At 40.9% G+C, this 12,896-nt stretch overlaps 1 protein-coding gene across 4 annotated transcripts; it reads left to right on the forward strand.

Moving 5' to 3' along the window:
- The first annotated feature begins 1,679 nt into the window (after window positions 1-1,679).
- LOC133892362 (transcription factor bHLH68-like) lies at window positions 1,680-10,863 on the forward strand. 4 transcript variants are annotated; one of them, XM_062333086.1, is made up of 7 exons: window positions 1,681-2,249; window positions 2,448-2,736; window positions 3,547-3,624; window positions 4,057-4,122; window positions 4,528-4,593; window positions 9,020-9,082; window positions 10,400-10,863. In XM_062333086.1, the coding sequence occupies exons 1-7, from the start codon at window positions 1,954-1,956 to the stop codon at window positions 10,553-10,555; spliced, it is 1,014 nt and encodes a 337-aa protein (XP_062189070.1). In that variant the 5' UTR covers window positions 1,681-1,953; the 3' UTR covers window positions 10,556-10,863. The 4 variants fall into 4 exon arrangements, with proteins under 4 accessions (XP_062189095.1, XP_062189070.1, XP_062189077.1 ...); XM_062333111.1 differs by lacking the exons at window positions 9,020-9,082; window positions 10,400-10,863 and adding an exon at window positions 8,574-9,000 and having other exon boundaries at window positions 1,680-2,249; XM_062333093.1 differs by lacking the exon at window positions 9,020-9,082.
- The last annotated feature ends 2,033 nt before the right edge of the window (window positions 10,864-12,896 follow it).

The following is a 12,896-nucleotide window of genomic DNA, read 5'->3' on the forward strand; positions in this document are numbered from 1 at the left end:
ACTTGGTGCAATGTGCACCTGAGAAGCTTAGATCCTTAAATAGTCTGACAAATGCTCTTGCAGGGATTTACCTGGGAACAGGCATTGCCCTTCAATGCTTACTTTTTAGAGATCTAACCTTAAAGATCAGACATGTAGGAATTCATGGTGAGGTGGCACTGCTATAATCAAAGGTTATGAGGAATGATAGATGCAAAATTTCCATATTCAAAGGGATAAGCGTTGAAAAGTTGATAGTACTTTACATGAAAACTAACATAAGCACAAGCATTAAAGTTTCTAATATGCAGGATTAGTATCTCCATTTATCAATATCGAGCACTGGGAAAAGGTTCTAAGACATAGAAGTTACATTTTATTTTGTTCCACCAGAAATGCTATATGCTCAAAATAGGTCCGATAGTTGGGAAGTTCAGATAAACAATCCCAAAATGTAATGACACGGTATCTGTAATAAACAAACTCATGGGCCTTGAAAAGAATCCTCCATATCACCTTTACAGACCTGGAATTTCGCTGGAGAGTTTCCAAACAAGAATTGTCGATTCTTAACTCAGTGGGATAAAATTACTTTGGAAGTGTAAACATATGTTTCTGCTACTCCATGTGAAATTTGATTGCAGCTTAAAATAGCAAGAGTTTGTACAACACTCAAGCAATCTCACCGGTGCTGAAGCCAACAAACATTTTCTCAAGCCCCAAAGACAGTTCCTTGTAGTTCTTGTAAGTCTTAAGGTCCGCCTTCCTCAGATATGGCGCACCATCCATTCTGAGTTGCTGACCTTGACATACAGAAACCCCTGCCCTTGCTTGGCATCAGCTTCCTCCTTGCTGCTCTTCAGCTGGTTGGTCGCCATCGTATTCTTGCGATAGCTGCGAACTGGCGGCCATCCCACCACCTGAGCCCTGCACAAACACATCATCACGCATCAGTAATTCAGTATGTGAGCCAGAAATGGAGGCAACAAAGCAGTTTGGTTTTGCTACGAATGCAACAAGAGTTAAAGTACATGTTTGAACCAAAGTAAACCAAGAAAGCTCAAAGAAAATAGATGGTTTTCAGAATAAAGCTTGAATTGGTACGGAAGCCTTTTTCTTTGGAGGTAAAAAGCAGGAAGGCAGAAATTTGACAATTTCAATTCAAGCCAAGTGCAGAAAGTTTGAAATAGTAGGCTCCCGTGAGTTTCATTACCAAAATTCGAATGAAAAACGCACACTTACTTAATCTTAGACAAAAAAAAAACATGTAGAATTAAGTTGATTCCTCAGAGCAAGTTAGTAAACGCCTAAACGGATCCATAGTGCTAGAAAATATCCTACTTCAGGCTCCTCATTCGTCAATAAGATGCGTGAAACAGTGTCATATCCAGGGTCAAAGAACCTTGATTGGGATATATAGGGCAATAAGGCTTGTCTTTTCGCTACTAACAATCATCCATACTAAATTTATTGTAGCTGAAAGTTAGCATAAGAGCCCCAATTAACAAATACCACCCCCTCCACAAACCGCTCCTTTCACCCTGAAATATTGTGTCACACGCACCTTTCCGGCATCACTTTTATTGACAAAGCAAAAGTAGGGTGATGACTGATGAGGGGGAAAGGATAAAATAAACATACTAGAAAAATAAAGAGAGGATTGAAAGAAAAAAGTTCATAAATAAAGGAGTGAAGCAAAAGGAAGCAGCAGTGGAAAACAAAACAAAAGCCCAGATTCCTCTCCAAACAGGTCCTATCATTTTTTTCCCTCTCTCCTTCTCTCTCTTGCTGTTGCTTTCTCTCACTATAGAGACCCAATCTCTAGAAAGAGAAAAGAGGAGGAGGACAAGCAAAGCTACCAGACCCAAAAGATCGACCTGAGATTGCACAAGAGAATTTGCAAGATGGCGGCTGGATCCTACAAGTTCTAGCTGTTGCTACAAATACTACCATCGTTTGATTTTGTGCTCAAGCATGACGGGTGGAGGAGAATTCAAGAGCTCTTTGGTACAGCAGCAGATGATATGGAGTGGTACAGACAACAAGAATATGATGAGTAGTTTGATGCCTTGTTCTGAGGAGCAAGAGGCTGCCTCCCCCAAGATGCCTCGTCCCTTATCTTCTCCTTCAATGCTCCTCCCCCAGCAGCTCCTTCAAATCTCCTCTGGTCTAGCTCCCGGGGTGAACAGGGCTGCTACTACTTCTCTTTCAATTGATCTCAGTGATGGGCAGGAGAGCAACATGCAAGAGTCATGGAGCCAGCTGCTTCTGTAAACACCTCTCTCTCTATATATATCTCCACCCTCTCAATTGTCTTTGATTCTGTCACGTTTGAATACTATAGGAGTCCTTGAATTCATGTAAACTTTTATAATTTAGTGTTAACTATGTATTTCTAGCTTGTTTGATCAGCCCTTTATCTAGCTAATTTGTTCTCTATCACTCACATGCCTGAAACCGCAAAACAGTGGGGGATTAGTAGATCATGAGAGATACAGCACTGCCACAGATCTACTGTCAGAAGGACTAGAGGAGGGACCAATGCATCATACTGCAGCAGCTTACAATTTCTATGGCCATGGTGGTGAGGAGATCCAGACATCGGGGACCAACAAGTCTCAGGTGAGCCAGATGCTCTTGGCATCCTCTCCAAGGTCATGCACCACCATAAGCCTCGGCAGCAACATGCTGGACTTCTCAAATAGCACGGTGCCGGCACCTGAGTTGAGGAATCATCACTCCGATAACTCTTCTGAGGTGAGCGAAACCGACTTTTTTTTCCATCTTGAATGAATTCTAAATTCTTTTTCTCTTCGGTAAAAAGCTGTGTGCTCCTTCCTTAGAAAAATCACTTCAGTTTGTTGTATATATTCTACCTTCTGAATGTCTATCGTGCATGTTCCGAACTAGAGACGGAGCTTAGGCCAGGCACAACAGGGGCCACGCCCCCCTGCCTTTTGCCCCAAAAAAAAACATCGGGTATGCAGCCCAGTCTATGTGGCCTAATTTTGTTTATGTTAGAGCTCACTAGCTTACTCCAGCGGCCTATGAACTAGCGTTGTTAGCTTATATAACAAGATGAAAAATGACTTTCTTATTAATAGCTTGCTAGTATGGATTGAGGGTCAAATTATAGGTAAGTATAGCTACAAAGATATAATAAAAGATTTTAAGGATAGAAAGCGTGAAATAGCTGATCTGTAGTCGCTATCATTTGATTGTACATGGAATGAACTGAAAATAATCCATTCTCATATAATCCCCATTTAAAGGTGTCTCGTCTATTGCAAGATTGGACATGTAACAATTTGAATACTACATTATGTCAAGCAACTAGTTTATCCCCAATAATATATCTACGGAAAGAGAGGTTTAACTGTAAGGAACGCATGACTTCCACTACTGTGGATTACTTCCAACTATATTATACAATAACGGATACTATTCACTCAATAGGGATACTCTCAACCAGATATCTTTCCAGAATCTAGTTTGGCATCTGTCCTTTGTTGATTCTCTTGAGTCACTGCTTATTAATTGGATCTTTGTTTATTCTCTTTGTTTCAGGGTAACGGCACTGCAAGTGGTTCAGCTCCTAAGAAGGCTAGGGTTCAGACCTCTTCTTCAGCACAATCTACTCTAAAGGTTTTCTTCAAGATCTCTCCTAAGTTTGCCCTTGTGTTCATGCAATCTTGGAATCTGGCTCTCACTCACATTCTCCCTGAGACATAGCCACGCATGCATGCTTGCACCCAGAAAGCAAAAAACACTTGCATGCTTAGGATTTTTCTAGTTCAGATGGACCTTGTCTTGATCAATTTAAATATAGGTACATGCTTAAGTCTGCAATGATGCAAATGCATGTTTTTATTTAATTATAACGGCACGCGGAGGTACTAGATTCTCCCCATGGAAGTATATGCACAAATTAATGACTTATCAATTACCATTGTCCATCTTATTTTCACTAATTTCGGTAGTTATATATGATATACGCAATGTGAAGTAGTCCTTGTTGCTTACCATAAATAATAAGAATGGTACGCATCTTTCAACATATACCAATGTTTGTTTCAGGTCAGAAAGGAGAGGCTTGGGGATAGAATAACTGCACTTCAACAGATAGTATCCCCATTTGGCAAGGTACATCAACTTATATATTAGCTATACTGCCTATACATTAGTGCGATAGTGCTAACACTGCAAGTAGAAAAAAGAAGAAATGTGCAACTAAGCAGAAGAGCTCTCTCTTTACCTCCTCAGCCAGATCTGCATGTGCATGTATATATTCTTCTATAGCAGACTAGCGCAGCATGTCAAATATTCTCATGCATGATCTTAGCTGAACCTCTCGTCATGCATATGCGTTTCACAGGTGACAGGTCTGACTATATATTCTTTTGCATCTGGTGTCGCATAAAAATATAGTTTTGCCCATGCTTCCAGCTTGCCTTTAATTTCTTTTCAGCGCCTGCAGCTTCTTTCACGCTTTAGCAGTGAAAGTGTAAAGAAAGTCCCTGACACGTACGTACGCATTCCTTTTTGCAGACTGACACTGCCTCCGTACTACAGGAGACTATTGGCTATATTAGATTCCTCCTGGGTCAAATTGAGGTCCAACCCCTCTCATTAATCCGATCGATATATATTCTTTTCTCTTCATCTATCCTTTCTGAATCCAGATTTATATATTCAGCGCTGAATTAAGATGTTATCAGTATGTGCAGATAGAAGAGTTCTGGAGTGTAACATTCAGATTTCTGCACTCCTCAATTTTAAAAGGAAAACATAAAACTTGTGCACCCTAAAGTAGCAGAAGATGACGAGTCGTCGCCAAATTCATGATTTAGTTAAACCAGTTCATAGTAAACTTAACAAGCATTTAATTTGGAATATGAGCTGTTTTAATTATTAGTTAGCATAATTTAAGCATATGATATTAATTTTCATGCATGCAACAAATACTGAGTACTACTAGGTAAATTTTTCTGTGCGTGACAAAAAATATGAGCATAATGTGAGGCCCAGTGACATAAGGCTTGTTTGGTAGCTTCTATGAGCTCCATGCCTGAGGGTAGCCTGAGATTTCGATGGTTCATGCATGATCAGGCATGTATGCCTAAGCCTGAGGAAAACACGAAGCAAAGAGAGTGCAGTATATGGCTGAGAAAGCGTAAAACTATGAAATACACTTCCCTAACACATCTCATCCTGGGAGAGCAAAACAAAGCAGAGGGTCCGACTCTGTGAAGCTCGCTGGCGGCAAGTCTCGGCCGAAGAGGTGTTGCAGACCAGAAAAACTGAACAAGGGGAGTCCACTGGTGGAGGTTGTGCAGCTGCAGCATAGGATGGATGGGGCAGTGGTTGCCCGTGGTGATGACGAACAGCCGGTTGTTCAAATAAATTGGGTTATGGGTTTTGATGAGGGAGTAATAATGATAGTTTTTCTGCGAGGAATCGGGCCAAGGTCTCACTGTTGCAGACATCAGGGTGGCGCCATGGGAACAGTCGTTTCCGAGAAAGAAGGTGGCGGCAGTGCTCGATCTGGTGGCCAAAAGTTACTTTTTTTTTGGGTGCGAAATGCTCATGGGAGGAAGAGGGGTGTACAACTAGAAGGAATTATGGAATAGTTAACTGACATCGATGAATGATGCGACAACATCTTCAGACAAGCTTTGGGATGGTTGATTATCGTTGTAAGTGGATTAGCAAGCTTCGTCCACCCATGCCTGACTCAGGCGTCATTTCTTAAATGATTTATCCTACCTTTTCACCTAACCCACCTCTCTTTTAATTGACTGAGATTACATACTCACAATAGAGCTACTGACCCTAGAAAGAAAGTTAGGAAGACATCAAGGTAATGCGGAAGCAACAAAAATTAGGGATAAATCAAAGTTGCAAAACTACTTAAGGAAAGATAAAAGTTTAGACATACCGAGTTACCGACTAAGATTTAGTATTGCTATGAATATCTTAGTAGATGCTCAAAAGAAAGCTTAGATTGTCAGTAGTTGAAAACCCAAAGAAGAGTTACTGAATAAACACTTGGCGAACTACTGAGTGAAGAGTTCAGACATAGTAAATGAGATCTAGTAAGACTATGAATATCTTCAATAGTTACGCAGTCAGTGCCTCAAAAATACAAAGCTCAGGCTGTTAGTAGTTGAAAACCCAAGAAAAAGTTACTGAAAGAACACTTGCAATCTATTGAGTAAAGAGTTCGGACATATTGAATGAGATTTAGTAAGACTATGGATATTTTAAGTAGTTATGTAGTCAGTTAGTACCTCAAAAATATATTTAGCAATTCAGAACATGCTACAAAAGAGAACTACTGAATAAAGTCCGAAACTGAAAAGCAACCCTCAAACTTTTTGCAAAAAACTCCAAATCAATTCAAATGAAGTCCAGATCTTACGAAACTTAGTGGGAAGGTAGATATCACTACGTGAAAAAAGTCATTAGTGACAGGTGATAACAGGTATTATCGCGTAGTGATGGGTCATCGCTCGTCACTATTAAGGTCATTAGTGATTGGTCATAACCGTAACCCGTTACTAATATTGAGTCATTAGTGACGGATCGCAACTGTGACCCGTCACTATTGACTAAACATTAGTGACGGATTGTAATCTTGACCCGTCACTAATGACCGATGAATATTTTTCGTATTTTTTGGATTAAAAAAATTCACTCGAGCTATCCCAACGCAGGCCCATCCTATATACCTCACAAGATACACTTTTTTTACATTGTTTTCAAGTTTACGTTCCATGTGAACCGAGCCCGCGACCTCCTCCTCGCGCTTGTAGCCACCTTACCACCTCTGCTATCACGTAGTTATGATAGAAACCGGATATTTTATCCTTTTAACCTTCTTTGCCAAATATCATTAGTAATGCGTTATAACCATGTCCCGTCACTAATGACTAATTTTACCAAATTTCGTATTCTAGTGTGCTGATGTGAGAAAAAATAAGAGAAAAATAAAAAAATTGCAAATACCATCATTAGTGACTGGAGTTGGTCATTAGTGACGGATTACAAGTTGACCTGTCACTAATGATTGACATAGGACGACCCGTCACTGATGAGTGGATCATTAGTGATGGGTCAAGTTGTGACCCATCACTAATGACTGGTCTAGGACGACCCGTCACTAATGACTGACCTAGGATTACCAGTCACTAATGACCATAATTTGACGTGTCACTATTATCATCAGTGATGGGTCATGTTACGACCCGTCACTAATGACCACTCATTAGTAATGGGTCTATATCTGATCCCAATCAGAAGACACATTAGTTACGCGTCCTTATTGGACCCGTCACTAATAGAACATTAGTGACGCATGTTGAGCAGCCATCACTAATGTGGTGTCTCCTTTGTTGATTTCTTACGTAATGTATAACTATAAAGAAACTTTTCCAATAGAAACCAAACCAAGAACTCAAGAAAGTTTGGAACTTTTTCGAAAACTTAGAGAAGGGGAAAGAAAAAAACAACAAAAGTGAGAAAAATGGATTTGGATGATCTCGTGAGAGATCTTGATATCAAGTATTTTGGGAATGCTCTCACAAGTTATAGCTGTCAGAAACACCACAAATCCGTCTCAAAAACCTTATATTTGAAGGAAAATGAAATATCCCCCCAAAACACCAAAATCAGGCAATTTCTTCAAATCCTCCACTTGAACTCATAGGATTCATTTAGATCAAATCCCCACATCCTTGCTCATAAAAAAAATCATCAAAAACACAAAATCCAAAAAAACTAAGCAAACTTGCAAAACTCGCAACGAAACCAATAGAAAAGTAAACTAGAAGGGGAGGCACAAGAGATTTGGAACAAACTCTTCATTGATATGAGAGAAATTACAACCAAAAGTCAGAAGTCACCATACTCCCTCCCTCTTTTATTTTAGAATATATGATTTCTCTCAGACTCTCATTTCTTCCTATCTTTTCTCTCTTCACTTCCTCTCCTATCTCTAGGACTCTCTCCAAACTTAGGATATTTTTCTAAAATATCCCTCTCCTCCAATACACCCAACCTACCACCGATGACATTTTTATCCAAACATTTCTCCTTCGCCCAAACACTGTTGTGCCTTTCATGACTTAGCTTTGCCTCAACACAAGCTTCACGATGGTGCCATGTGCATCTCCATGCGCACCACGGGTTTTGAGGCAAAACCATAAAACTGACTTTCACTCTTCTCAAAGCATGATTTCCCATCGCCTACTTATATCCTAAGCAAGTCTTTCGATGTCGATGCGTGTCACATCGTCCCACAATCCTAACCACTGGCAAGTCTCTTTCGCTCCTCAGGCCACCTTGTCATTTGCAGCGGCATCCCGCTCGCTTTAACTTGGTCAATATGTTGTCTTCATCAACCATACGATACTTCCTGACCTCCCATGTGTACGGTGTGGATCACCCATGATTTCACTTGGCATCCCGATCGTCTGATCTAAATATCCCCGCTTATAATAGATCCTTCTCAACATTGACCGTCATGTTGACTCTATTACTCGTTACAACTATTGAACCGTAGCAGATTATTAAACATATACCACATGGTCCAGTCATGGAGGTACCAAACAACACACAGGCTGCACTTCGGCATGCTCCTGCCCAGCGAATCTCCACGAGGGCAGAAAGCAAACAATGTATGGCCAGTTTTACATTAATGTTTTGACAGGATCACAGGAGGTGGTCTGTAACTAATGTGATGAGATGTGAGTAGGTGAAACAAAAAGAGATGTGTGGGACTGGGTGTAAGAGCACGCCGTTAAAGGTCCTGCATGCATGGCCATTGCTACCGCAGCAAGTTGCATGCAGTAGCAGTACATGCATGAGTGCGTGCTGCCTTCTTCTGTCGTGTGTTCCAGGCACTACGCAGCATGCTGTCTCTCTTGATCTCTCCCTTTTGTATAGCTCGCCGATCTCTCTTCTCTGTCACATTCACAATTGCACATGACTAACTAGTAATCGGTTCTTATTCTGTGTGTGCTGCATGGTGCGTACGTAGGCTCTCAGCTACCCGTACTTGGGCCATGGCACCGGGAACGGGAACTCCATGCAACAACAAACTGTAAGTCCTCTCTCTCTCTCTCTCTCTCTCTCATGGTACACGCGTGTGCAAGAGCGAGAGCTAAGATGCGCGCACACGTGCAAAGGTGTCTTAAAATCAAGATCTTGACACGCACGCACTTTGGTCGACTTTAGCTTCCTGTAGAAAATGGTTACGTAGCAAAAGCTAGATTTTGCAAAGCCTGGTAGTGTATACTGTTCATGGGATGAGCAGGGGGAAAATTGAAGCTTTTTAGAGTCCTTTTATAGGAACTACCATTTGTTTTCTCTCTGAAAGGAATCAATGCTTTAATTGAAGTTCCATCTGACTCCAAAAAACACTGACACATGATGCATGGATATGTATGATCACTAATGCTATCTTTATAACTTGCTAGTTACTGCTGAGGGGAAATTCGATCCATGGGCAAAACTTGTGTTACACACCAGAAACAAAATAGAGTACATACTCTGTGTTATGTTGAAACCTTAGACTTACTAGCCCATGCATGCTACCTTTATGTGTCGTTTTTGCTACACATGCGCGAGGAATTTTAACAGAATAATTCACACATTTTGGATGGAGTATGCATAAACACTATGCATACATACATACATATACACACTATACTATCTCCTAGGTATGGAATAACTATTCTATAACTCAATTCAACTGAACTAGCCACCTCACCGCCCACCGACCCAATCAACCCTTACCGCTCCTCCTTCGCATAAATAAGCATGACTTAAACACTATATCATATTCATAAATATATTTGCTTATACATGTAAATAGTTTACTTTATTATTTTTTTACAAAAGATCTCTGTGTGTATATATATAACACGACATAGTGTTTCACTGAATTTGATGCACTCGCCAGGTCAGAAAGTAATAACTTTTTAACTGAGTGAGTTCAGGTCATCCCGGCGTGCATGATGCCTACTTTTTCCAGCTCCAGCTAACTGATTACAGCCAACCAAATTATCACCAATCGCTACACATTGACACGTAAGCGTGCAAATGAAAGTTGCAACCGGACATCGAACACTGTGGGGCCGGCGGGTGCATAGCTTAGCTGCAGATCGAGCGCTTGTGATTCAATGATAGTATTGCACGTCCGCTTGCTAGATCATTTCGGACAACCCGTCGAGCGACTCTGACAAGCCGTCTTGTCGTAATATATATGCATTATATTCAGGGACCGGCAGCACACATGCCCCTGCTTAATCCGATCGAAACCGACCATATATACGTACCCTTAATTTTCCTGTCACATATATGTGTGTGTAATTAATTCTGATACGTACGTATGCCAATTTAATTTTGGTATATGTAGGACGCAGAAAATGGCGGCGAGGGAAAGAAGGACTTGACGAGCAGAGGGCTGTGCCTGGTGCCGGTGTCCTGCACGTCGCACCTGCCCGACGACAACGCCGCCTCCGACTTCTGGGCGGTGGCACCGCCGCCGCTCGGCGGCATCGTCTGGCGATAGGATGATGCATCCAAGCATCGATCTTACGTACGTCTCAGGATGCACGTACGCGTACGAACGTGGCCGGTTTTGCTCTACGACGTCCATGGATCCCGCCGTCCATTGCATACCGTAAATATATACCATTACTTAGCATGCATATATACCTTGATGCTGCATGCTTCTGTTGATTGTTTGGTTGCTTCATCAGTTATTCATGGAGCGATCTGTATACCTATACCTATATGTATACATATGTATAACCGTACGACATGGAGATGCAACACATATATCATCAGGAGCCGTATGTATGCACACTATATTATATATCTATGTATGTATTTTTTTAATGGCGCCACTATATATATGCATGTATGATTGTGGGCTGTGACTGCCTCTGTACCTTAATTTTAGATGCGCATACGTACAGACACCCTGCGCACGTACATGCAGATAAGCAGCCTCCGTGTCACTCATTTTTGTAAACTGCATCTGCATCTTTGTGAGTTTTTTATATTTTCTAGATAAAATAATTACAAAAATATATCCCAAACGAAAAAAATTGCGAGACTAGGTGCCTATTTTTATATAAAAAATCCTAGAAAATACTTCATGTCAACTCCCGACGAACGCTTCTCAGGGGGCGGGTAGGCAATCATAGTCTATTTTTATATAAAAATAATATAAATCCTAGAAATTATTTAAGCTAAAAATAAAAAAAATCCTAGAAAATATTTAAATGAAGATAGAATAAATACACACAAGTGAAATGATAAAACCATATTGAATGTAGGATAGAATGTGTATATGAGATGAGTACATAGATTTTAAACATTACTAATGACATGTATGCTACATCTAAAATACATACATACCTTAGGTAATAGATTAAAAATGAGAAAACTACTTTGAATTCAACAGGTTCAACAATTAGTAGCATAAACATTACGGATGAAATGACCTTTGAAGTTGTTTGTTCCTTATCTCTCGGTCCATCCATTGGTAATAGTATTCTTGGGATTTTGGTCTACGTGGTGCCGTGTATACGGAAAATAATCAAAGTTAGGATCCCAATCATCTGCCCCACCGTTAGATAATTCGCAATGACGTGGAGTTCTTTGAGGAGTTGACATGAAGTCATTATCGTCAGAACCAACCTATTTGATTGTGGCAGAAGTGGTAGAAGCACATCATCTTGTGGTGGTTGTCAAGCGAACACCTTTTCACGGTGGCTCGAACCACCGCCACTTTGGCAAAGACGTGGAGGTCTCAACGACCACATCTGCGTCTCCAGTTATGTCCGGGTAGTCAGCCGTTGCCGAAGAGCAGATGCAAAAGAATAAAGTTCTCGATGAGTTTGTTCAACAACTCTTCATCATGAGGAAACACCTAGTATAGGAAAAGAGCATACGAAAATATAAACGTGTCTTAGAAGTGCAACCTAACAAATAGTGGGGACATATAATAACAATAAAAGTACCTTAATGTGCTCCTTGTACTGCTGAGGCTCGCTTGCTAAAACACTTTGCTATGTCGGCTAATTCGTACACCCTGATATATCTCTGATAACACTCTAGCAAGTATGTCTTTATGTCCATGGAGGTCACAGAGCTTACCATTCGCCTCCATTCCTCCGTGGTGAAACAGGGATAACGGGTCATGGTCTATCGTTTTGACAACACTTTGTTTAGGTTCTCCTCCTTGAACACGTCATCACCTTTTGCATGGGTTTCCTTCGTAGTCTGTAGGGCTATCATTGAGGATTTGGATGTCCATGAGAATGCCTACTTGAGGAGCCAGCCATGATGTGGTATAGGGTATCAAATGGTAGTGGTGTTTCGAAAAACATCATAAACTATGATGTCATGACCTTCTCATTACCTCGGCCTCCCATTTTATAAGTAGGGACCAATGGTGTATGAACCAAGTGTAGTTATGTAATTTAGAGACAATGCATGCATTGGATGTCTTCCTGCAACGACCAGTCACTGGACTCTGAGTAGTTGGCAGTGTGCGGCCACATTGCTCTGAAAAGGTGGCAACGAGCGGTTTTATCAGCCTGAAAAGTTGACAGCGAGGGGTCGCGTCTCCTTGAAAAGTTGGTAGCATGCAGTCACATGGGATTAAGAAACGCATTAATGCCATGGTAAGTATTAACGTATGAACATGTAATATATAGAAAGTAGATATGTACGAATCGAAGATGCATCATGAAACAAACATCTAAGTTATAAAAGCAAAGATAAAATCCTACTACTGTCTCTTCCGCTGTCGTCAATTGTTCCCACCATCATGGTCTTGTGGCCGCTACCGTTGGTTCACCCTCACGTGGCCTCTAGAGTAGGTCAGGTTGTCCGATGGA

Source organism: Phragmites australis, chromosome 2, assembly GCF_958298935.1.
Source record: "Phragmites australis chromosome 2, lpPhrAust1.1, whole genome shotgun sequence".
Lineage (NCBI taxonomy): Eukaryota > Viridiplantae > Streptophyta > Magnoliopsida > Poales > Poaceae > Phragmites > Phragmites australis.